This window comes from Mycetomoellerius zeteki, unplaced genomic scaffold, assembly GCF_001594055.1.
Source record: "Mycetomoellerius zeteki isolate Tzet28-1 unplaced genomic scaffold, Tzet1.0 scaffold64, whole genome shotgun sequence".
NCBI lineage: Eukaryota > Metazoa > Arthropoda > Insecta > Hymenoptera > Formicidae > Mycetomoellerius > Mycetomoellerius zeteki.
Window position 1 is genome coordinate 1,438,879 of NW_017257654.1, and position 26,844 is coordinate 1,465,722.

Below are 26,844 nucleotides of genomic sequence, written 5' to 3' on the forward strand. Positions count from 1 at the left end.
AATTTAGTTCATTATTTACTTAGTGTTACTATAACTGATGTAGTTATCAACGAATATTTACTGTTTTTCAGTAATATAATACTGATTCACTTTTAGAGGTTATAATTTTCTGCAGAAAATCATAACTTGTAAAAGTGAATCAGTGTTTTATTACTGAAAAACAGTAAATATTTGTTGATAACTACATAATCCGATAATTGCATTAGTTATAAATATAGCACTAAAGTCACTGATTCACTTCTAAAGATGTTATATTAATATGAATGTTTACTTTGAAATTAAGCAATTCAACCACAGAAACGGATTGATTTATATTTTTGCGTATGGAAGTTAAAAATGACAAAATGTTATTTAATTCAAAGGATTGGGTTGCCATTGCTCCTTTAATATCTGACAGTGTATATAAGACTATCACGAGCAATGAACCGCACAAAATACTCGTGATTATTTTTCAATCTATGTTCAAAGTCAGACAAGAAAGTTGCTATTCAACATTATTGAAAATTTTAAACGTTTTTTTTTAAAAAAAACTGCAAAATTGATATTATAATTGCATAACTTTTCTTTTCTCAGAGAGAAATCGTTGCGCTGGATATACTCGTATTTATGTCCTTTTGACACAAACGCAATTTTGGATGTTAACAGCCACACCTTGACCAGCCGGTCGGCGTTAGGCCCGCCTTTACCATATAAACGTAGTTTCGAGTGTTTGAAAACATTTACCTTGATGTCGAGGTGAGCCACGTTCAGGGAATGCAGAAAGGCTATCCCGTCCAAAATCTGCTTTAGTAATCTGGCAACCTGCCGTTCCTCTGGAACTTCGTCTCGGTCGAGTATCATTTGTAATTCACCGCCAGGAGCCCTGTCACAATAAACATTACCTGTCTCGCACGACTTGCACAATATTTACGTTTAGCACGTACATATACTTTTTCACGCGTCGGTTTGTTCCATAAATTCATTCAAATATACACAGCGCACTACGCGACGGACGAATCAGCGTAATGTATTTTTACGACTGATACCGCTAGCGACATACGAGCTTAAATCACGAGTTTATACTTTTGTCCTACTTTTTGAGTAATTAACAGTTGTTACGACATATAGAAAGTTACACGCCATTATTGTCGGTGTCCACCATATAATTTTATATTTTGTTTTTTCGTCACGGCACAAATAATCTAAACCAGTGATATGCAATCTTTTTTAATCTTTAAGTAGGGCCATATTTCGATATAATACATTCAGATATACATTGAAAATTTATTTCACGTTACTATAGAGTTTCAGTACTGACAATATATGTCGGAATACGACCTAGGTAGGCCACAATACTCGCAGTTATCTTAAAAACCTTGTTTCTTATTCCTTATTCTGGAAAAAGAAAATAAAAAGTCTTGCCCAGAAGTTTTAAAGTTAATTATTTTTACATTTCTCTATTTTATATAAGGATAAATAAAATAAACAATAAATTTAACTCTATATATAAAAATATTAAAAATATAACTACAAAAATAAAATTGTTTGTGATTTTCTCTGGGCATTCCATCTACCTAGTTAAAGATTAAAGATCATTTTCAGAGGATTACTTTCAAAAAATTTTGTTGATCGCATAATGTTTATTTGTAAAAAACAGAAAAAATAATTTTATATTTTCAGCTATGAATCAACAGACCGCAGGTTGCACTGATTTAAACAATAAATTATCTTTTATTAGAGACCCTATAATAAGAGACTGACCAACACAGATTTCATCAAATTTCTGCGAGTGAGAGAGATATATAGACTGTCTCGCTCAGTCTCGCATGTGTACCAGTGTACTGTGTTAGACATTAGCTGATATTGCAAGAATGGGTGGATGTTGCGCCGAATTTTACAATAATTCATCCACGAAAAGATATATAATGACAATATTTCCGAGAGATCATGAATGTCGTGCGATATGGGCGTAAAATGTTGCCCGTAAAGATTGGATGCCTACGAATAACTCATATCTTTATGAGATTAATACGTCAATTCTAAGCAGAATCGTAAGATTCGTAAAACTTGTAAGAACTTATGACTAGTATTCTAATTTTATGCGTAAGACGTACGATTATTCGTAAATATCTACGATTTCTTGTAAATTTTATGGCTAGTAAGAAGCTGTCTGCAAAAATATTGTATAAAGATATAAGCACTTAAAAATTTTTACAAGTCTTACAGGAATATGTTACGAACCTTACGATTCTGCTTAGAATTTAGGCATAAGTATCATGTTCCTAAAGTCATCACAATAAAATTAGGAATGTATTATTAATTTTATTAAAGAAGATAATATTTAGTTCCTCTGACATATTTTTTTAAATTGTGTTATTGAAATAATATTACGTTTATGTTAACGATAAGGTTAGTACGTTTCAAATATGACCGAGAGTTGACGAAAATTCTAGACCAATCAAAAGAGGCTCTCTGATGGCCAGTCTCTGATTAAAGGGTCTCTATCTTTTACTATCCACGACGATTCAATCTAAAGCCAAACGATAAACATTATTTTATATTCGAAGGATACATTCAAGATGATCCGACGAGAGAATACAAGCGATTGAGAAACGTCCTTGTACTTACAGCTCGAGGACGAGCACCATCTCGGTGTTGGTCTCAAAGACCTGATGAAGGGAGACGAGACGAGAACAATGGGCTGCGGCATCTAGCACGGCGACCTCGTGAAGCGCTTCCGCTCTGAGCTCCTGGGCTCGTCGTCGCTTCCTCAGAAACTTGGCGGCCCACTGCCTGCCGCTGGATCTCTCGCGGCATCTCCTCACCGTTGCGTATTTACCTCTGAGGAAGAAATACATCGTACATTAATCTTAATAATCACATCGCATAGGAAAAATCGGAACGAGATATACTAGCAAAGGACCCGCAGCGAAGGAGAAGCAAAACGTAACGTAATAGACGTATAAGATACAATGACAGCACATTTGTAATTCTAATTCGAAATCTTTCAGAAGTGAATATGATGTACTAAAGTATATTTTTATAATTCGACCAGTCTGCAACCGTATTAAAACTCTCCTACCATTTTTATCCAAGCAAAATTGTGACATCAGAAGCAAGAATATGCACAATAAAAATTCTTGCAAAATATATTAATACGAAAATTTAAAATATTTGAATAAAATAACACTTACAATCGACAGAATCAACTTATAAAATATACCAAAAACTCTCCTTTTGTTTTTTCAATTAATAAATAAACGTATATTTGGAAATAAATTATGCATAAAAATGAAATAACCTATGTTCACAGCTATGACAAACTGTTAAATTAATATCTAATAATATAGAAATAAATATGATTTAATATCTCTTTGAAACATAAAGATAGAACAAGAAGTTATCGGTATATAATTTATAAATCTATTGACTATTCTATCGATTGAAAATGTGATGTTTTATTAAAAAATACTTCTATTCAAACATAATTTACAAAAACTTTTATTGTGTTTTCTCGCTTCTGATGTCATAATCTGAAATAGTAATTATGAGCGAACAGAAGCCTTAAAACGTTAATTGCGCTAGGTATAAATGTTTCAGTCTCGCCGAGCGAATAATTAAGTTTCATAACTTTAGGCGTAATCGCGACTTTATGGACGATTGACGTGTACGTCCGCACCATCGCCGATTGCTGTAATTCGTTCCCACCGTCCGGCATCGCTAATAAAGACGTTAAGAAAAGGTAAGAGCAAATAACACAATATCATACGAGGAAGTCGGACACCCGCAAAATAATCCGTCGCTTTCACTTTTTCCGTTAATAACGCGCTTCGTTCCTCCCTTATGCTTTCCTGATTACAGAGAACGAGGCACGCCGAATAATTTTCCTCGCAGAAAAATCACCTTTTTTCACTCTGCCGTGCTAAAACATTACGGTGGTTGCACATAATGCACATCTGCAATTCGTGTCGCATAACACACCAGAAAACGAAACGCGCGAAACAACGAAACATGCAATACCACGATAAAGTCTCGAAATTTTCAATTTTTTCCGAGGATAGCTATCGTAAATTCAAACAGGATGACAACAAATTGCGATCGCGAATTGGAGTCCCAGATTGATTGGTGAAATTAAATGCTTCCGCGTAACGTAACGGAGATATTGCGATTGATTGCGATATCGAATCCCGCGATTTGATTGCGAAACTTTACCACCAATTATGCGGAGAGCGAGGACGTCCTACATACAAAATGCATGCTACATGTATCCAGTATATATTTATAATATGAAACAGGATACATTAAATCGTAATGATACAAAATATAACGCGGTGCAGACTATATTCTTTTCATGGAACGATATTTTCACGCGTAATAATACGAACGATGCGATGCGTAATAATACCGTTATCAGCTTTGATGTCACAAGATTGCGTAAGCTCCGAGAGAGTTACGTGTACAATTCGCGCAATTCCAAATTATTGTATTTATAAGTTCAGTCGTTAGATAATAAAGTTATCAAAGTGTCTTCGAGGCGCTTTCTTCGTTGATCCAAATAAATGGGCGAGTTCAAGACGGCAAAGCGGCTAGGCATGCTTGCTGAGCGAATGAGCATGATTGGTTCTTACCTGTAAATCCAACCAATCATGTTTAATTGCTTGGCGAACAGACCCATGGTGTAATAAGACAAGGTGAACCGTTGTGCATAATGGCGATAGTATACTGGAAACAACCAATCAAATTTGGATCCAAATGCACTTTTCTGCGTGTAATACACTGAAAAAAAGATTGGCTGCTGCAGCAAATTAGATGGTAAAATATGACATAGCATTTTTAATTGGCTGCAAAAAAAAAAATCTTTTTTTTCAGTGTAGCAGTAACATACTGGAACAGCCAATCAAATTTGGATCCAAATTCACTTTCCTACTGCGCATCCGCGGGAACGTTTCACCTTGGGGTGTTTCACACATTCTGTATCTTCAAATAAGGTGAAAATTACAAAAGTGAGCAAATTTACTAAGTATTGACCAATGAAGTTATCAGTATTCTAGTAAATTCGCTCACTTTTATAATTTTCACCTCGTTTCAAGATACAGAATCGATCCCTTTATCTTATTACACCATGAGCAGACCTTAGCCACTTTGTCGACTTGAACGCGCCCAATGTTTGGCGAGCATCAAAATGCTCGGGAACGCGCGAAGTGCTATCCCACACGAGCGCGAAGCCGGTGCAATCCGACGATCTAACAACCACTAGAAAGTGAACTCGCTAGGGCAATGCACCTATGCTCACGGGCCTAAATTCGAGCAGCGGTAGTGAAAGCACTTGTGCGTATTATTACATAAAGAGCTTACCGCTCAAGGAAGTGTCACGCGCATTCCTCGGAAACGGAGAGCTTTATCATCGATAACGAGAACGTGACACCCATTTTCCTGTTTCTGAATCTTATTTCATTCGACGTAAGACTGATACAGCACATAACATATATACTGGCCGACAGAAATGCCTTTATACATTCAAGATGGATGCGTTTCGGAACACAGTCGAATACATACAAGGGCTGTGTTTCAAAATTTATTGCCAGTACTGAAAATCTATAGTTTACGTCACGTGCTCTATAGATTATATCAGTACTGGCAGTAAATTTTAGAACACTGTCAAATTGTAAAGGCATTTCTGTCGGCCAGTGTATGTCACAGTTGTCAAACGACACGAATATTCGTTCCCACATCTAATTCTTTATGCGTAACTACAGGAAGAATTGGCGTCGTGATAAATATAGATACAGCGACCGAAAGGGAAATCAATGCGCATACAAGATAGAACGTTCGCGTGGGAAGTCGGTCCATTATGTCCAAAAATGGGAAAGTGTGTTCGCTTAAGGGATAGAGAGAGAGGAAGGGACGTGGCACTCGTGCGAGAAAAAATATTTTTCGGAGGTCCGTTAAAGGCGACGCGCAACGGTGAGAGATGGTCACCGGGTCAAGGGATAGATGGCACGAAAGGACCGCTCGACAGGCGTCAAAGTAAGCATCATTAGTGGCCATTGTATCATCCGTTGGTATCCCACAGAGCGCAATGATGGGGAATGGGATGGAAGTCGGAATGCCGCGTCAATATCTCTCACCTTCTCACAATCTTTTTACTTAAGCGATGCTACCGCGCGTTATACGCGAAAGTAAGAAATCGTTGCGCAGAAAATGAATTTTAGAATTAGCATTAAAGCTAAAGCTCTCTTTTAAAATTTGTGCGAAAAAATTTCACTGTCATTTTTATCGCTCGCAAAGTTTCTGATGAGTTTTTAATGTCATGGGATAAATTTATACGTCAATGTTTTTCGATCACCTACAAAATAAAGTTTCATATGGACACAATTTTTTTTTATAATGTTAGTAATTATTAATCAATAATAATATGTATAAAACTGATCATACTTTCTTTTTAATTTATTTACATTTATTTTATTGATATGTAGGTTGCGAGCACGACTAAAAGCAAATAATCGTCTTTATCGGAGTTGTTATCTCGTTCTAATTACTGGTTATAGAGGCAAAGTTAATGTGTCTCTCTGGACGAACAAAGACGAATAGAACACGCGCCACAACATAGTCGTTTTCATGATCACGCTGATTATCGAACACGATAGAAGCAGATGCGGGTCAACGATCATCTCGCGATTTCAAGATTTCCTCTCTGATCAATTAGCGATCTAATCTCTGACAGATCGTAAGTTTTTTTTTTCGTTCCGCGCGACGACTTCTCCGCTCGGAGGGACGCTAACTTGATCTTCGCTAACTGCTGCGACTCATGCACATTTCACGATATATGCAATTTAGCACGTTAAGAGGAATGTAATTAGGCAGAATTTTCATCAAAGCAAGATAGTTGAAAGGCAAAACGGATAGCTGGAAATATTGCCGCGTTCCATTCGTGAGAGAAGACTGCGGAGATCGTATCGATTTCATCGCCAAGCGAGCTCGTCGAACTATCTATACCAGTTTCCACATCGTAGATGCATACATATATGTATACATATACACGCGTTTAATCGGGAAAACACGTTCGAGAACCGTTACATCCGGCGATCGTATCATGTATCGCAACTCCTCGCACGTCGCGAAAGGCATAATCACGATGACGCGAAAGAGAAGTCGCTAAACTCCACACGAACGACGGCCTTGAGTCGTCGTCCCATCAAAGTCTCCCCTCCTCCAGATCCCTGGAAGAGAGAAGAAAAGTGGTGGGCGCGAGATTCACTTCCGCGAAAAGCTGTCGCATCAGCGAATGATAAGCTGTAGCAAATCGGGATATCATCGGGCGGTGGATAAGAAACCGCGTTCTGGGAAGAAGGATCGCTCGTAATCTCCGTCGCCGTTTAATGGCCACAACTGTAAATCCGGCATCACAATGTTGACAACGACGGAGATTATTATTATTATTATTATTATCGCAGTAGCGTCGCCTAATGGCCCCGTCGCACCTGGAGATTAGCAGTCCGTGGCGAACGGGAGTCCGGGTTAAAACCACCGATTATTACGATCTCCAGTAATTTGTTCGCCGAAGAGAAGCTTCTTCTCGCTTCTTCTCGCCGCTTCGATTAAAGACGGAATCTCCGCTGCTCGCGCGAAGCAATCGAATCGAGACGGCTCGAATCAAGAGAAGGAAATTGTCGCGAGCTCGCGAGAAACGACGATCTGGATACGATTTTGTTGACAGCGAAGCTGTTAATTGCCATTCGTTTCGCACGCAACTAGTTCGTTTGCCAACGTATCATCCGCTATATTTATTTCCAGGAATATTGTAACTCATTAGTTTAAAATTTATAATTTAAATCCGTTTCTGTGCAGGAATCCGAACGATCGCGAAGCTATGCCATCCGGTTTAATTTTACATCATTATTTCGTTTGTAAAATCTGTAATGAGACATAACGATTCCAAGTAGCTTCTCTAATGAAACGACAGGTGTAATTCTGAAAATATAGCTTAAATTATTGGACTTTTTTAATGCTGTGACGGAGATGCATCTGCAAGGCGGGGACTAATCTAGCGAGTGGAAGTTGGTCGGGTTCGGATTGCATAAATTTTGAAATTGCGATTCCTCCACCTGTCCTTTGCAGCTGCCATCCGACTATTACTGTGGCTCTTGCGCTTACAAAATCCCTCTCACAGGTACGCAGGTGTTAGCCGCGGAAACTTTAGATCGTGTACCGTCCAACCACGTTTATACGATAAACGCTGTTTTTAAAATGACGAACAGAAACAAAAAAGTTTATATAATTTACCAAGTAGTATCTTAAATAAAAATATTAAAGAGATTTCTTTTATAAGTAAGGGAAAAAAGGTTAAATGAGATCAAACGAATGTTTTAAACTTTCATTTCAAGTTTCTCATATTATTTCATTAACAGCCAATCAATTCGGACAGTCGACGTTAAACGGAAATCCGCGTTACATTAGCTCACGTCTAACGTGGAAATTGAAAAACGATTTCCCTTTTTTTGCGAGCTACGGCGTCGACCTCGCGGAAACGTCCTCGTCATCGCATTGCCTTCGCCGGCTTCAGAGCCGAGTCGAACGTAATGACGAGATCGGCGAAGATGAGAGCGTAATGAAGCCCTTTGTTGCCACGCATGGAGGCTCTCCATGACGACTTCGGCTCGAAGAAACGTGTTTCTCGAATGACTCGCGAAGTATCGTTATTCCCTTAAAATTTCGAAACTTTTCCCGGATCGACGAGATATGTAAAAGCGCTCTTACGAATAGTCGATAGGGAAGTCTATAATCAGCAGTATCGAACGCAAATATAAATTCGACATAATGCAATCGAGAGTGGCCGGTTAGTAAAAGATTACGACTTCTATTAGCGTTTACATGCGTCTCTCGTGCAATATGCAGATGTAATTTAACGCCAGGCTAACTGCAACCGATTCAAACGGAAGACCTTCGATAGCATCGACTATTTGTGTCATTAATAGGGTCAACGCATAATCCGTTCGAGCGAGATTAAGATTGTACACCTCGTTACCGCGGCCAATAACCCGATTGAACGTTGCAAGATTACGTTCGCGTGCGAGTAATAACGCCTGGTGTTACGATTGGTGTTAAGTACCAATCTATTAATTGGCGAGCCACTTTATTGCAATCAGCGTTAAGGTCGATTTGATGTTAACTTTCACGATTTATATAAGGTTCCCCTCATTATGTATACGATCGTTTATTATATAAAATAAAAGAATTCGGGCGAATTTTTGCCTACCTTCAGAAACAGACTTAACCCCACCTACAGCTATGAAAACAATTACATCTAACTTCTAAAGCGTCCTGTTTGAAGTACAGACTGTAAGTGAATCTCCGCCTTATAACAACTGATAGCGATAGGTTCAAAGTTTTTTTATCTACAATATAGAACTACAGTACTAATCGTATAGATTGTATAAAATCGGCTAAAATTTTCTCTTTGGGTTTAAATGACCCGTTGGCGTAGTCGAAAGTTAATCACGGGCACAAACTATTCCAAACTATTTATCAACGTGCGTCGCGGATCTCGAGAGGTTCCCAGAGAGGTTCTAGCCGGTCTCTCTCTCATTAAGCCGCATCTGCCAGAGTGAAAATTCTCGTGATCTATTACAGGTGCAAGCACGACGAGAGGCTCGAGAGGTTAACCCGATTTCTTTCCATGGCATCCTTCCCGTGGGGAGTGTTGCAACTCGCAATGCAACACTCCCGCCGTCATTAGCCTTCGTCTGGTTCTCCGCATGCGACGACCACTTTACGGCTCGGACGGGTGAAATCCGAGGAAAGTCACGATCGTGACAGGCAGGAGGATGCACCGAGGGCTTGAGAGTACTATTGGATGGGTCGAGGTTTCCATCTCGATCCTTTGCCAAGGTCATGGCTAAATACACAGGCGTCATTAACCTTGACCAAGTATACCGTCGTCGCTTCGCGCTATCACAGAGAAATCCCACGAGGGTAGTCACGCGTGAGCTTCTTCAGGTTCTTCTCATTAAATTTGTTTTCTATTGCTGCACTGGACTGCTCTGGAACTTTCCTTCTTACTTGTCCCAAATATCAATCATACATCAATTTCATTTCAATCTTTAAGTGAGTAGATAGAGTGGCTACAGCACCCCAGTTTTTCTTTGAAAACTTGTTCTCTAGACAAGAAAAATAAAAAGTATCACTCATAGTCTGTCTTAAAGTTCATTGTTTTCACATTCTTTTATCTTATAAAAATATAAATAATGCAAATTTAATAACTATAACAATATCTTGATAAAAAATACCAACTACAAAATTAAAACTGTTTTTAGAGTGCTCTGAGTACTTCATCATTCTTACCAACTTGCGCATCTTTAAACCATCTATCTACTTAAAGGCTAAGTGCAAAAAGTATAAACTAGTTAAAGAACCAGATCTATTAAGAGTGAGTTTAGTTCTGTCCAGGAATAGTAGACAATTTTCGAGTCGACGAATCTCAGATCATAAGATTGCGAGCTAGAGATTTTTAGGAATATATTTTATACACATCATGCAACAACGTATCATCGCCGTACATCGTCGAGCACTTTGAAGAGCTCTGGGAAAAATTATATTACTTTCCGCTACAGCGAGCATTTCATTCCAGGGAATGTAATTTCAATCAACCCGTAGATCTTATCGGGGACATGTGCTTCTCCACGAGAGCGCGATGTTTTCCCATGTTACGAGTTTATCGAGCGCTATTTCGAACACTCGCGAACTCGCGGAATATTCCCGCAGGGTTCTACCCTGTGCGAGAATTAAGGCCCGCTACCTGCTCACGACGTTACTTTGCATTTCCGCGGAGAAATCGTCGGTACCGACCGTCGTCCGCAATTTCTCGTTCGCAAAGAAACGGCGAAGTGCAATATTTCAACTATCTCTAATTCTAAATACAATTTATCGATTTTGTATGCAACGTGCGCCATATAAGAAATTGAATCTTATACATATTATACTTTCGCAAATCACTTTGCTTGCGGCACAGAAAGACGAGGTTTGTAACGACAATTAAGTTACTCGCCGTAATTAACGGACTATCGCGGAATGGATAATGCATACATATAATAAGAGATATGTACGCGCGCTATCGCGTCTTCCCATTCCAATCCTGACTAAAGCAGCTCGTTAACCAACGAGAAGATGCGGAACATAAGGAACGGAATGCATTATCGTTGAAGAGAGCTTGCGATTCCGCGAGCATGGTGGTTCGTCGACGGCTGTATCGACTGAAGCGAAATTAACGGAAACGACTGAGGGCACGGCTAATCGTGCTATCGAAAGGATTTACCGCCGTGGATCAAAGATCTCACGACGGTGCGACTCCTCGAAGTGCGCGAAAAACGCAGCGTAGAATGAGTGGTACTCAATAATCTGTAGTCTTTAATTTAACAAACTCCCTTCTTCGATGTGCCGATCGCTGTGCCAGCCGATCGGCGGCTTGAAGACTAACGCGTAGTTAATGGTACCCGTGATCCTTCAAGAGCGCTTTTCACGAACTTGAAACGCCCTCTCATCTTCGCCGCCTGTCCGTGTACGGAGCGTTACCGAGCGATAAATATGAGCACGTTTAAGCCCGGCGTCTTTAAGGATGGAAGCCCTCACTTTTAAGGATGACCCCCGGCTAGCAAAACATCATCACGACTACTGGCTTCCCCTTCGTCTTCGCGCTTCTCTAGCGTCTATCATTATCATCGATTTGGCGGGTCGGCCGCTCGATGTTACGAACATCCTACGGTTTACGGTTTCTTTCCGAAAAGCAATGGTTTACGTTTCGTTAAAATTCATTGATTGCGAAAATTGCGCTTATACCACTTGCGCGAGATAAGCAGTTGTGCGAGAGCTATTTATGTAAAGTCCATTCTACGATTGCGTAAGCGTAATTGTAAGAATTGACCAATCATAGTTGATTATAGGAAAAATATTCAACCGCACACTGAGAAAAATATCTGGTGAACGAACAAAAAAATTCTGATTATATCAATCGGAATTCCGATTATCACAACTAGAATTTTAATCAGAAAATGTTTAATTCGTCCATTTTCAATTAAAATTGAAAATAATCCAGACATTTTTCTCTGTATGTGATTGATCAATTCTTGCAACTACGACCACTTACAACTAAGCTTGCGCAATTGTAGAATGGGCGTAAGCCGTAAGTTGCAAGGTGGATACCTGTGCCCTTCGCAACACAAATCGTATTAGATCCGTATCGCGGCGAGGAATTTACTCCGGTACAAAACTGGATTGAGTTCAGAATGTGGGAGACCAAGAAACAGAGCTAATCTCCCCCCTCTGAATCGCTCGCGTGTTTCTATGGAGTCCCTATCTCGAGAAGTCGCCGCATCATTCCGCACTACTATATTTACCACGCATCTACCGATTTTTAACGATGTCCCGTGACTTCCGTAAGAAGCGAAGATGGATCTCTAGCAAGTCGGAGCCCTTTTTGCGATGTTAACATCATCAAGCGTCCGCCGGCATACCTGCACGCGGTAAGAAAGCGGCCTCTCCGAGGAGGTCCGATCCGCGCGCGCGCTTACCCCCAGGAAACTCGAGGCTTTCCGAGAAGGGAAAGGAAACCCAGAGGAGGAGGAGAGGAACTACCGTTCGTGTTCGCGGTGGCGAAGGCCTAATTTTACGCCCCAGGAGTCAAGCCGACCGGAGGACCTAGCACCGCGGCGTGCTTCCTCCTCCTCTCCTCTTCACTCCTCTCTCAGTCTCTTCCTTCCGCTGAAACCATCGAGTGCTTTACGAGCTCTCTGAACCACAAAGAGTCGCCACCGAGGGAAGCTCGATCGTTCCGTTGCCGTGCTTCCGCGATCAAAGAAACTCGTTGCCGTTTCCCGTTTCCGAGGAACATCTGGCGGGTGTATTTGACTCGCGGCGAATTGCATGTCACAGGCCTCTGCGACAGACTTCTATACTACTATAACTAAATTACTCACTTTGATTATTGTGACAGAAAGAGGTAAAAGTGATTCTAAATTGTTCTTAATCCACCTATACATACCAAAACTGTCTGAATCTGTATTATACGCATATCAAACTTCTTTAAAACCAAGAATTTTAATTTTCCAGAAAATTCCCTAGCTTTTCTCTGATTTTTCTGACCGTTTTCAACTTCCCTGATATTTTTCTGATTTCCAGTTTTGTGGCAACCCTGGATTTATATATGTGTGTAAGTGGAAATAGGAACTTCGTTCAGACACTGCTCAACGTCGAACGTGGTGGCAAAGTGAGCAGTCTAATTCTAAAACTGTGGTTTCTAATTTCGTTTTAATGATTCTGTGCGTCGGAGAATTTTGAGCGGGAGGAATGTAAAGACTCTCGTACGACTTTCCGATCCGACTGACCCTTTTTTCTGTTTACCTTGTTCGCGGCGCCGACCTAAATCGACCCAGATCGATCTTCCTGTCGGAGGGAACATGGGCCCTTAATCGCTTACTTTCGTTCTACCACTGGCTGAGCCCGGCTACAAGTACCTTACGCTTAATATTTAGTGACACAACAATACTTTCACGATGTTTGCTTCTCTTAAGCAGCGGCACGGTAGTTATTATTTGCGAGTACCGTTTCTCACCGATATTTTTCGTGTCAGTGCAAATCTTAGGCCCATATCACGACTCGATATTAATTCGCTGCAAAAAATAACTGAATAGAATCAAGATTACTAAATGTATCCATATATCCGTTAAGGAAAAATCCATTTTTATTTCGCCGAGAATACGCGACATACAGCTTGATTTCTGTATGAAGAATATTTTCGGATCGCGTAAACGGAAGCGTCTCGACAACGACTTAACGCGGTAGTCCCGCGGATGCTGTAGAAAGTACATACTTTCTCCGTAGCGTCTCTCGCGAGTGTTTCGTATGGGTGCGTATGACTTGAGACGCGCATATTAAAGCGTCTCTCCGGAGAGATTATGTCGCTGCACTCACACATACATATATGTTGCATCGTCACAGGTGCAACGACGAATAACTATGTACGCGCTCCTTGGCTCTCGTTATCTTGCGCGCGATCTCCTCTCTCGTCTTTCTTTCTTGCGCGTCTAACGTCGCGAGGAAAAAAATTAACTCGGACAGTTCCTGGGAAACACCAGCCGATTTTATTGTCGAAACGTAATTAAGATATAAGAAAACGTAGTATGTACATTTGTACATGCATGTGTTATTGTAGAAATTCTGACATGTCTCCGGGCGGTAAGAATTATAGACCTCAGCTACGCCCGACACAATGAACGGTTCAGAATTATCTGATGGCTCGAGCAGAAATTGCTTTAACGCAGCGACTCAGCGCAAAGCTAAATTAAATTCGACTCGCGGCGTTGATGAGACTGGTGATGATCACCGAATTCTTGAATTAATACTCTACAGCTGACGCGGTGGGTCTATTATAGACCGATTCAATTATAAATCTATTTGTCAAAAATGTCAATCTTCTTTATATTATATCTGCAAGGATTATTCTTATTAAAATATATTACAAGTAGGGATTTATTCTTTTTTGTACAAATTATGTCGTTTTAGTTCTTTAAAATTAATTAATACTTCTAATACATATAATAATGAGGAAAAAATGTTAAATTTTAATAAAATTACTATTTATAAATTAAATAAATCTTACAGACGTAGTGTCAGTAACTAGGTTACAGATTTTGGCGTTAGCTCTGAAGGGTTAAATATTGAATTCTCTGTCATCGCATCTAATTATTGCGACCGTTGAGGCAACGTTTCCCGCCCGCATATACGTATCTGTAATTTCGTCCAGGAAGGAAAGTCCCGTTCCCACGAACGCGCGGATTTACGGAGCGTGGCGCGTCTCTCAAATCTCCCCGCGGGCCCATTAAAACTACGTGTACCACGTAGTGCGGATCAACGACCCCTCAGGGGTCAGGCGCGCGGGGGCCTGTGGCGCGTTAACTGCTGGTTGCCCTGCAGTGCAGAGCCGCACCAGGAAATCGGCGCTGACACCGACGTTACACGAGATAGACAACTGCTGCCGTCGCCATCGTTGTCGTCGTCCTTTAAGGATCCATCCATTAGACTTCCTAAGTGCCTAAACATGCCAGTCGTTTGGTCGATCGATCCGACGACGCTGCTCGTACGACAAACCTTCTTCCTTCTCTGTCTCACTGTCTTCTTCTTCAGGATTTGCTCCTTTCTCTAAGCGTCGTCGTTCTCACTTCATCCTCCCTTGCATATATTCTCTTTCTTTCTCTTTCTCTCTCGTTCTATCTGGCGCTCCTGCCATCCACCTCCTCGCTTCTGCCTTCTTCGAGGGTCATCGACATTCGCACACCGGGCGACATTGTACACGCGACCGCTGTGTTTCCTGGGTCGTCGCAGTTAGAAGCGCGCTCTCGGCACGCACCTCGCACAAGATAATATCGGACAACTTCTAATCATGAGCGTGCGCATATAAAATAAATTGTACAAATAGACAAGTTCGCGCGGCCACGATAATTACCGCGGTACAACTCAGGATTTAACGAGGCTGCCGTCGAAACGTCACGATTGTAACGCCCAGTGTTCATTAATAATTCCATGCCGCGCGGAATCGCCCCGGAACGATTGCTCCTAATACTGTGGAGCATAGGCCGCGGGACACATTGTTACATGGATCCTCGTTATCGAACGCGCGTCTCGCTGTGAAAACAACCGAGGTACACGCTCGTCTCTTTGCGCGAGGCTCGCAATTTCCGCGTCAGCCTGCTTCAGTTCTCGAGCAGCTCTCAGCCTCGAGCAGCAAATAGTCGATGGAAGAGAGTTTACCTTATTACATAGTCCGCAACGCGGAAACCGGAGCGACTTACTCCCTGGCCGCCATTAATTACGCCCGACCACGGCAGTAATTAAAGAAATTAGCGGATATCTAGGCACGGAGAGGAACGACGTCACCATCTCATCGGCATGAATTGCTGACTCCTGCTGCTCTCTCCTCTCCTGCGCCCTCCTCTTTCTATTTATCTCTTGAATGCAAATCCATTGTGCAACGAGTGCGACGGTGAACTAGCGTTACTACCAACGGAGAAATTCGTTCCAGTTGCGTTCGCTGCTCGTTAGCCAATTGCACAACGTTGCGCAACAACGTCCTCTCCTGTTGTGGCTCTTTCTTTTTTTTTCTTTCTTTCTTGATTTTGCACGCATCCCGCGTTCATGACTTTTCTTAGTTGAGGCAGAATCAACACAGGTTGCTGCGTGTGTGAAACCAGTATATTATTTCATTAATTAACTCATTAATTATTGCGAGGCTTTATTTTCAATAGTTCTATAATTATAAATAGATTAAATAAATAGTTCTAGCTATTAAAGCAAAACAATGCACAATACAAACTGAAACATCAGGTTCGCGCAATGTTTCACTTTGTTCTGCGAAAGCTTCCGTGAGTCTTGAAACGTGAATTTCAAGTCAAAGAATTCAGCGAAGTTCTTTGTAGTGGAACAGTTTTGTATGTCATTTTGTCGAATCGTAACTACGGTTTTTATCAATGGTGTTACGACAATAAAGGACACTTGACATGTAGGTCACGGATCATTTCGCCATATCCTCATCCTGCGTGGCAGATGTATCGAGGTCCGACCATTAGTCTCCGGATTCTTAAAAGGGGTATTAACTTAATTGGTGTTGTTCGAGCAGCGCGATTAACCGCGATCCTCACGGTAGGTAGCGCGTAAGAACGCTGTCGTTCGTCCGGCAATAAACAATAATTGGTCGGTCGAGTTCACGAGCACGAGAGGAAGGTCGTCCAGCATCCGCCGGATATCTCGGAATCTCAACCGAGAAACTTGAATTCCACGTTAATCGAGCGTTAAGCAGAGGAATCGCAACTAAATCTACAGTTTAAGTTATTAGTTCTTATTTCATTCGGAATTATTAACGTAACGCGCGAAGAGACATCCTCACGAAGATGTGAGAATAAAAAACTAACGATCAATGGATCCAGAGTTGTATATTACGTCATTTTTTACCTTATTTTAAACTATTTCCTGTACTTTAAATTTTTCATTTTATTTGCATATTTAGTGGATAATATCACACGCTGCTGCTTAGGAAGAGACTGACATTTGCATAAGTGACACGTCGCGTTACTTATTACATAGTTATTCGCGGACGACACGTAGTGTCGAATGTATCATGCTGTTTTCTGAAACTGGAAGTTCGAAAAATAGACGGAAGATAATGTATCTAATTTTACTGCAGGTAGCTGTGCGAGCGTGTAGAAAGTAAGATACTTGAGCCTAGCTGTTCTACAAGACTGGTTTTGACGGGAGATTAATTGCATATCGTTGGAGCAATGGCGGCTAGCACGGCGTAATTACCCAGGTACGAATCGATGTTGAAAGTACTAAACGTATAATGAATATGGACTTGATAATTATAATGGCCTTTTATTTTCGATTCGTTCTATCGGAGGCGTTCGAAGTGGCGATTATCCCACAAATCATAATAAATTTTCTCTTTAAAACAAACGAATACCTTTAAGCCTCAGACGCGGATGGAACATTCCAGAGTGGATCAGAGCGCGAATAAGTCGCGGCTCTCGATCTCTGTAAACACAAGCCGGTGGGAGAGTAGGAAGGGGGCGAGGTGTCCTGTGTGTCATCTCGATGACGAGTGGCGTCGTGACCTCTTCGTGGCCGCGTATATTACTGGCACACGTGCACGTCGTGCTCGCGGGAACGCAGCAAGCTGCGACGTGCAAAGCGTGCCCCGCAGCGCGCGAGAAACCTTTCTAATCGGGGGGGACCTCTCGTTGTACACACGTTGGGGACGCGCGCGAATTTACGAGCAACGTGCCCAAGCACGTCGCGTCTGTTTAGCGATCCCACGGATTCTGAACTCGTAGGTCTGTTTTTTCTGTGGCTGAACTGTGTACACTTTTGAAAATTAAAGTGAGATAATAGAGTGCCTATAAGCCATTGCTAATAATGAGCTTAGCATGCTGACAGTGCAACTAAATCTTTACCCTCTGCTTATCTTACAGTCCATATTAAGAAACTGTCTTACATCCATTTTATGATCAAGGATTACCACTCGGAGTAAATAATATTTGGAATAGGACGTTAGCAACCTTTTAACTAAAGAAGAGTTTGAAGATTCATACAACAGCGTATCAATTATGTTATTGTAAGTTTTTGTCTACTGAGGGATGGTTCTGTAAGAACTGAAACGTTCGGAGAATTTTTGTATTGCAAATTGTGAAAGTAAAGATTTAGTTGCACAAAGATTTAGTCAGCGTGTTAAGCTTATTGCCCTTTTATACACTGAAAAAAATATTTGTGTAAAATTACATGGTTATGCTAGGCTTTTTTCCGACCCAGCATAATCATATAACATTACTTTAGGCAATTTTACAATCATATTTAAGTAATGTTACATGATTATGCTGGGTTTTTTTTCGACCCAGCATAATCATGTAATTTTACACAAATATTTTTTTCAGTGTAAACACTATTATTTCAAATTATAATTATTGAGCTTTTGGAGACTTACAAGGGAACCTCGCGAGGTGTCAAATTCTGATTTTAATGAAACTTTGTGAACTTGTAGCTTACATAAAGAGATGAATTTAGAAAATATCAGTTGCGGAAAAACGGTGGTGAAATCACCCCTTCAACCATTTTTTCGCCGCTCTTTATGAAAGCTACAAGTTCACAAAGTTTCATTAAAATCAGAATTTGACACCTCGCGAGGTTCCCTTCTTAGTTTTAATTTTTAAAGTGAGATAGATAATTAGCCAGGGTACAGGTTTGATATTTGGCGGAAGTGAGAAAGACAGTTCTAGCGGAGTCTAGTGCAGGAATAAAAAAAAAGCAGAGAACTCATATCTCGTCCCAGGTTAATACTCGTGAGATCTATTCCCGAGATACATACGGCGCGGCGGCGGACCTGTTTCAGTAGGCGCGAGGAGGCCGTTACACGGCGCGAAAGCGGGAAGAGATGCGGTCGGGAAGCAGACGCGCGACGTAAATTTCACCGCGCGTCTCGTCCGAGAGGAACGTTACTCTCTGATTTTTCACGATACGGATATTCTATTCAGTCGCAACAATTCTCTTTGATTCAAAAATTCAAATCAGATGCAGAGGAGTATTTCAGCCCAAGCGATCTATTCGCGCACCTCGGAAACGGTACACCACCATAAACGTTCGCAACAATGACTATTCTCTATTTCCGAGACAGGCTCGAGCATTAAACGCGCTAACATTGGACAGTCAAGGATCGTTTCACCGCGCTTCCTCGTCGTTACGATCGGACACACGAGCGTGGTTCCGTCGGAATCGAATGGGAAAGCCTCGTCGAGGCTGAGAATGACGACTGGCGAGTTAAATGCGTTGCCGCGAATCAAGCGGATACTTACAAAAGCCCCCGTGGGTCGATCATCGCTCGTTAGCGCCATTGTGTCGCAAGACTGCGACGTGCGTGCCGCGTTACGCAACGCACGCACGCACGCAGGCACGCACTTGATACGCAACTTGGTTTGCGGTTCGCCAGGATCTACACCGAGAAAAAGTACGTCGGGTGTCGCGTAGCGGTTGTTTTGTCTTCTTACACGCGACAACGGATGTGTCAGTGTGCGCGTGTCACTATCCGATTGATGGTGCCTCATGGCAAAGCTTTTACGATGCTCACGAATACATAATTGAACGTAATTGAACGTCACAGCGGTATATTATAGTAACCTATTACGTGACGCCGTTAAAGGACTGCCTAATAGAACGAGTATACTAAACGTATTGAGAATTGTTATCGGAGGATGTCGTCAAAATTAAATAATACTGAATGACAAACTAATGATGGCTCTTGTACTTAATAAATAATATAATTGACGTTGTAAACTCTCTCTCTTTCTCGAGTCATTTATACTATACTGTAGAGCTTTGACTCTTTCTTTGCGTTTTATAATAATTTATTCGCTAAAAATGACAAATCGCACTTCATTATTTTCTTTAATAACTACCGCATAATGCTGTAGAATACAGCGCGGAATTAATGTTGACTTTGTAACGGTCCGATAATTGGACTGTCACTCGTATTTTCCTATTAAATATCATCGATCACATACAGCGACGATAAAGAATTATTAGAATGTTATATTAAACTCATATATAGTTATCTCTATTCCTTTCACTGTAATTACAGCTGACGCGAGTATACCTCGCGATTAAAGTTACACGTTTCTAACATGTAAAGAGCCGGTTTGGCACATAGTCACGCGATCGTGACATCAATGAAACGGATCGATTACTCTTATTGCTGTGATGAAACAACTAAGGAGTCAGTCCCGCGACGAACTGATGAGATGAAGTCACATGATCGTTACATTGTATGATCTGGGCGAAGTTCCACTTAAGTCCTTTTCGCTACAAATGGCACGAGATGGCAATTTACACAGACGTTATCATCGATGCAATAACTTTACATAATCCTGTAGTAAATAACTTTAAGAAAATTATAGTTAAAACTTAAGTAACTATGGTGAAACTATATAATTTTCTCAATATTCTAATTCCGTGGTATAACTCATAGAGAGATATTATTATAATATATTACGAGAGAGTTTCAAATGCACATGAGCGTCGTCGACCGACCTGGGGAAAAATCTTGGAGTCGTGATCGCACGATTGATCTGTGATCCTTTTATATCGTCTCATTCCTTCGCGGACGTTCGAGGATCGCAGTTAAATAAATAAAACCGTTCTCGTAGAGAGATGGGAAGGGACAAAGGGGGTTCGATAGGGGAATGTCGAATAGTACCGGAATGGTAATTTTATAGGCAAGCTCGTTTTCCGCGCGGCGCGATGCGACGCGGCGCGCTTCGCTTGACCTTTGGCCTTAAAACCTCTCCTTCCAGCTTCCGATTCTTCATGGATGTCACGCTCGAACAAAGGAATGGAGAAGACGAGCTCTCTTAAGCAGGCATTTGGATGCCGCGCACTGCTTCAGGGTCGCGTACGAGGTGGAATCTGCATAGCGTAACTTTCGCAACGAGAGTGCGTGCTTTTGCGAAATCCTTGACTCGCGCAATATCGTCTCTTTGTGATCAAGTTCCAAGCGCACGCGCAGGAAAAGGCAACTTCCCGTAAACACAGAGACGTCTTCTCCCCGAGGTCGCGCCGACAATGACATCTCTGACCCGACTTATATCGCATCACCAAGGTTCGCATTCCACGGTTTTAAGATTCTTTGAAACATTACTCGCGAGAAAAATCTTGGAAAAAAATTAAACCAAGATCCAAATTCTTCATTAGTTGCAAAATTATTAACGAACCCTCTAAATTCTTTGGAATGAATATCTCTCCTCTAGAAGTGAAATCTCACTTTTTCAAGAGTGTTTTATTGAATACGGAGCTTAGAAAGCTCTTGACTAGCTCGAGGAAAATCGTAAAAGAGCACGGAAAAATCCGAGACACGAAGAAATCCTCAAAAGTCGAAAAAATTAAACCAAGAGATCTTCAATAATATTTGCAAAATTATCGTCGAACGTCTTATCGTTAGCTTAGATAGTTTTTAACTCGAGAGGTATAAGCTTCGAGAAAAATCGCGAAAGTTTACAGCACAGAAAAATCCGACTGACGCACGAGATCATCTTGTTCGTGTCACGTTAGGCGCAGATCATCGGCGATATACGCCGAAGCAAGGTCGTACCTCGTTAGCGCTGTTGATTACACTCGAGTGATCACTCGTCATCTCCCTCCCGAATGCGGGGTGGGAATATCACGTGTGCGATGTCGTAACATTCGCGGTTATCCGGCCACGACGTCGAGATAAGTTCCGCTGCGCCAACCGCAAAGAGTCTCCCCGTATGAAGCGGCTCGGACTCGCCTGCGGAATGCGGCTGATCGGGTAAAAATGATAAAAGTCCTCCCCGCTAAGAAGGACTGGCTGCTGCGAAGCGTGTGCGCGCACGTTAGACGTAGAACCAGGCTCTATCCACATCGTGTTACATTAACTACACAAGTCGGCGCAGAAAATTATCAAGATATATTCCAGGAACTATTTTTAACCCTTCGGAATTGATGGTCTATTGGATCCACTTAATTATAAATCTCTTTGTCAAAAATGTCAAACAATTCAATCTTCTCTGTATTATAAGTTTGATTATTCTTATTAAAATATACTTAATATTCATTCCTTTTATGTCGTTTTGGTTCCTTGAAATTAATAAATGCCTTTCAAATAAATAGTCTTATACATACCTAAATAAAGTAAATAGATCTTACAGATTCAACGTTAATAACTGCACTGCAAATCCAAGTGTGTGCCTTCATATATAATGTGATTTAATTTTTCAAGTAAACATAATACATTATACTGCGTACACAAAAATAAATTACACATTTATACGTGTAATAGCGATATTTTTACATATAAAACTAAATCACACACACATATAAGAAGACACTTATTATATACACTGAACTTTTAGTGTGTTACAGATTTTGGTGTCAGCTCTAAATTAATATTTCGATATAACCACAATTTGTAATTTGTGTCATTTGTCAGACGAAAAATACGGAATTACGTGAACTATCTCTAGTTTCATTTTAATCACGATGTCGTTAGAAATAAAGCAAGAGAAATTCGAAGTTGCGGTTTAATATTAGATAATCGTTTCTTCGCTACAATCCTTTGTTTCCGTGTTTTCCACACCATATTGGAACTGATTATATGACGATTGTATAACGTTCCATTCCGTAACATTCCCCATGAAATTCCCCTTATAAAGTGGATGCTGCGGAAGAGTAATTTTCCGCTATCCCGTTGACGCTATTCCGCGGCCATAAGAACGTACACATCGGGGGCGGCATCGGTAAGATAAAGCTTCCGTCCGAGAAATTCAACATCCGCTCCTTGACCTCGGTTCTATTTGGTTTGCAAATGATGCAGCTAGCCTAACTACCACCTGGAAGAGAACTCGTTGTTTGCACAGCGGCGAAATGTGAAACGATGTTTAAATGTTTACATGGATATAATCGTTAAATAACGACTTTATCACCGAGTATCACACGAATATAAAAGAAGTATATTAATTTTCGATATTTGTAAAATTAATAGAACTGCACTGAGAAAAAAAGTTGCTGTTTCAAAAAAATATTAGTTGATTCAACTAAATGTAGCGGTCACGGGCTGTCGAGCAAATATTTGTTAATTCAAATAAATAACGTGTTTTAAATTACAAAATTTTGTTAATCTAAATATATAAATATTTGAACTAAATAATTATTACGAGCTAAACGCATTTAGTCAAATTAACAACTTTTTTTTCTCAGTGCGCGAACTTTAAACCGATATTAAGCGTATCTGATCCCTGTAAAATCACAAAGAAATAGCATTAAAGGGTTATTAAGCTGACTTTGCCTCTGCGTAGGGTCCTAAATCGCGACAAGAAATCGCACGGTGCTTCTTTGCGCGGGTCGGATAATACGACTTGGGATACACAAAGGGCTAATTCGATCGTAACGCCGATCCGTGCTCGCTCGCTAGCTCGCGCGCGCGCTCGAGAGAGAGTCGTTCACCCGGCGCATGACCGAGCAAAGGATCTTAGACGAGAAAAGGAGGAAAATGAAGCCGGGGGAAACGAGAACGGGCCTGTTTTGCAAGCGCGGGGCGTTCACGGAGAAGGTTAAATATCATACGTAGTGCCTCGCGCTCGAAGCGAAGGAGGCCGGCTGTACGCTCGCTCGTTCGCTTGCTCCACGCTGAACGATAAAGGCCGCGCGCAGCTCGACAAGACTCGGCTCGACTACGCTGTGATTCGCGTGAAAGTTTAGTTATGCTCGGCCACCCGATAAAAATTCCCCCGCGTGTGAGAACGCGCCGAGTGAACGCGTCGCGGTAGCCCAAGTCACCTAAGAGCGTTCACTCACTCGCTTGCGCGAACGCCGATGCCACGCTCGAGAATTTCTTCCCCGGTGCAAGAAAATATTTAAATCCTTTTAAAAAAAAACTATGCATATAATATCGCACTCCCGCAAGAAAAGTGATACAAATAAAAAATATATAATTGTTCAGGAAAGAGAAAAAGAAATTGTACATTTTGAAATTAATTTACGGTAGTAATAAATAGTAAGTTAACTGCACAGAGCTAATCACAAATCGCTTGCAAATTGCAATGTTTCAGGTCTTAATGGCGGAAAGTTAATTCTGTTATGGTGTTATATTAGAAACTAAAAACTCTAAAAACTATTCTTATTTTGATTTTTGTATCATTTTTTCCCATTTTAAATTCTTATATTTGAATTCAATTTATTTCGCTTTCTGATGTCACTTTTGAATGTTTGTTTTACTGATTGAAGGCTGACGTACTTAAAATATAATCCACATGTAACACAAAATATGGAAAATTTCGATTTGTATCACTTTTCTTGCAGGAAAGAATGCAATACATGGAATGCCACAGTCTGTCTTCCTTCGACGAAAATCTCATGTTAATTTTATAAGTTGTAAGAAAAATAAATGTTCCTTCATTTGTATGCTAAATACTCTTAAAATACTCCCCGGGATACAAATGAGAAAATAGCGAGTTGTATTTTGTATCGATCCTTTTATTCCCGACGCATTCCGGAACCCAGACAAATAAAGGTATTACGAATTCGCATTCGTTTACGCGCCCGTAACGACTCGTGTCTTATCGTCGCGTGCCGATGCGCATTATTTCGTTACGTGCTCTTCTCGAGAATTGCCGATAAGCACTTCATGAAATTCCTCGTTTCCCACGTTTCCGATCATGTCTGTCGCACACACTCTCGATTTCGAGGAATCGAATCTTCAGAAAATCACAGCAGATATATTTAGCCGCTCGCTTGGAAGTAGTTGCATTTTCATTCGCAAGCCTCAATTAAAAACTGTGCTTTGCTACGTAAACGATTATAAATACAAATTATCGTGTCACGTTCACGTCACGTCATCGTATGAAAACTTTAAATTAAACATTTATTGAATTTATTCTTCGTCGCGATCGTACTGTATTAATCATACAACATTATTATCCGTATTCACACCTTACTTTTTATCGATGATTGCGCGTATTTGAAGTGTTAGTATAAACTTACAACATTAATCATTCGCATTGAAGACTGCAAATCTTTTACATAAATATTTTTTTTCATTTTTATATAACTTCGCAGCAATTACGGCTATATAATTTCGGCGTAAAGTCTGTTAAACTGATTACAGAGTATTTGTTTCACTTTTTTACTTATCGTGACTACCGTCATAACATCTTAATTATTTAGAAGCTAAGGCAATTAATTTCTCGCGCAAAACATATGTGTCGTGACTACTTAATAGTTAAAATCGTTACGAGATCACTAAAGAAATTTGCCTTTACGGGAATAGGTCGATTAATTATCCGGTGCTTCTAGCAAATAAGGAATCGCGAGGAGTCACGAATGTGAACATCGAAAATAGTTGGTTTTAACCCGCCGATCCGACAATCGTTTATCTCCACTCGACTGATCGGCGATTTCCTGCTGTCGATGATTGAAATATGGTTTGGTCCAATCGGCTCTCTTCAAAATCTTAGCCTAATAGACGCAGTGAAACCATCGACGAAATCATCATAGGAAATAAACAAGATTATAACGGTATCTATCTAACTTGATATTTTATATATACTGTTTTTATATCTTTCTATATCTTCCTTTATTACCTACCTTTTTATATAATAGGATTCTAAATTTATTTACATAAATTATATTTAAGTACAATAAGTTTTAAATATTGGAAAAGTCTTCTTAAGATCTAAAAAATATTCCGTTATTTTCCTCAATATAATTTTTTTCTTTTCTCATTTCCCTGCTTCCTTTTAAGTTTATGCCAATAAAATACAGAAACGTTAAATACACACATAAAATGAAAATCACAGCAAATAATCTCTTTATAAAAACATCCTCCAATGTTACATTGAGAAAAATGTTTTGATTGTACCAACAAGAAGTACAAACAAAATAAATTCCGATTACATAAATCAAAATTAAAATTATCGTGATTGAATTTATTCTGATTATTTCAACTAGATTGTTTGATAGAAGGGTTTAATAAGATTTAATAAATGTTCTAATTTATACCTTTCTAGCTGAATCTACCGGAACTTTTTGATTAATGTAACAAGACTCTTTTTTTCAGTGTAGATTACATTTAACAATTTTGATGTGATTCCGATAGTAGTAAATTAAAATTCTTATTTTTTAATGCTTCATAAAGTCACGAGGAATGAATGGTCTGTTTACGAGTAGTGCGCGAATCGATCGTTCAGGAATTATTCTCGTGTAACCGCCACGTTAAAAAGACGATCGTTAAGTGGTTAAACGAATCGGCGATAACGTCGGAGAAATTCAAATTACAAAAGCGAGTCGATCGCGCTCGCGGTCGTTATTTTAACGTCGTCGGAGATTGTGTAGTCGGCTCTCCCGATTTAGGCGCGGAAATGCCAAGCGAATGCCAATAATCGGACGTTTTTATCGCCCTCGAGATTAATGCCGCTCACGAACGAGAGAGCGGACATCGACTTCCAAATTCTGTGCACAAAGAAGAAAAAAAGAAGCACAGGGGGGATGAGGAAGACGAGGAGGCGCAAGGAAGCAAGAGGGAAGAGGAGAGAACACCCTCGGCGTCCTTCGGCGGCCGCCACAGTTTGCTGACCCGGTTCGCAAAGAGCAAAAATCGATGCATCGGTGCATCGTTTGGGGTGGGGCCGCGAATGCCGAAAAGCAAGTATCAAAAAACGAAGAGAGGTCCCTTTCGATCCGGTTCTTCCGGATCACAAATGTCGTCCGGCAGTTCGTAATGAATAACTTGTGCGTCGAGGTACGCGTCTCGGAACGGAGATGAGCGAC

At 40.6% G+C, this 26,844-nt stretch overlaps 1 protein-coding gene across 1 annotated transcript in view; it reads right to left on the reverse strand.

Moving 5' to 3' along the window:
- LOC108728818 (serine/threonine-protein kinase 17B) overlaps nucleotides 1-26,844 on the reverse strand; it is a 133,834-nt gene that overhangs the window by 36,529 nt on the left and 70,461 nt on the right. Inside the window, exons 2-3 of the mRNA XM_018457605.1 lie at nucleotides 2,608-2,820; nucleotides 724-862 (exon numbers count right to left, since the gene is read on the reverse strand). Coding sequence (XP_018313107.1) covers nucleotides 724-862; nucleotides 2,608-2,820 — 352 coding nt within the window. The remainder of the gene's footprint in view (nucleotides 1-723; nucleotides 863-2,607; nucleotides 2,821-26,844) is intronic.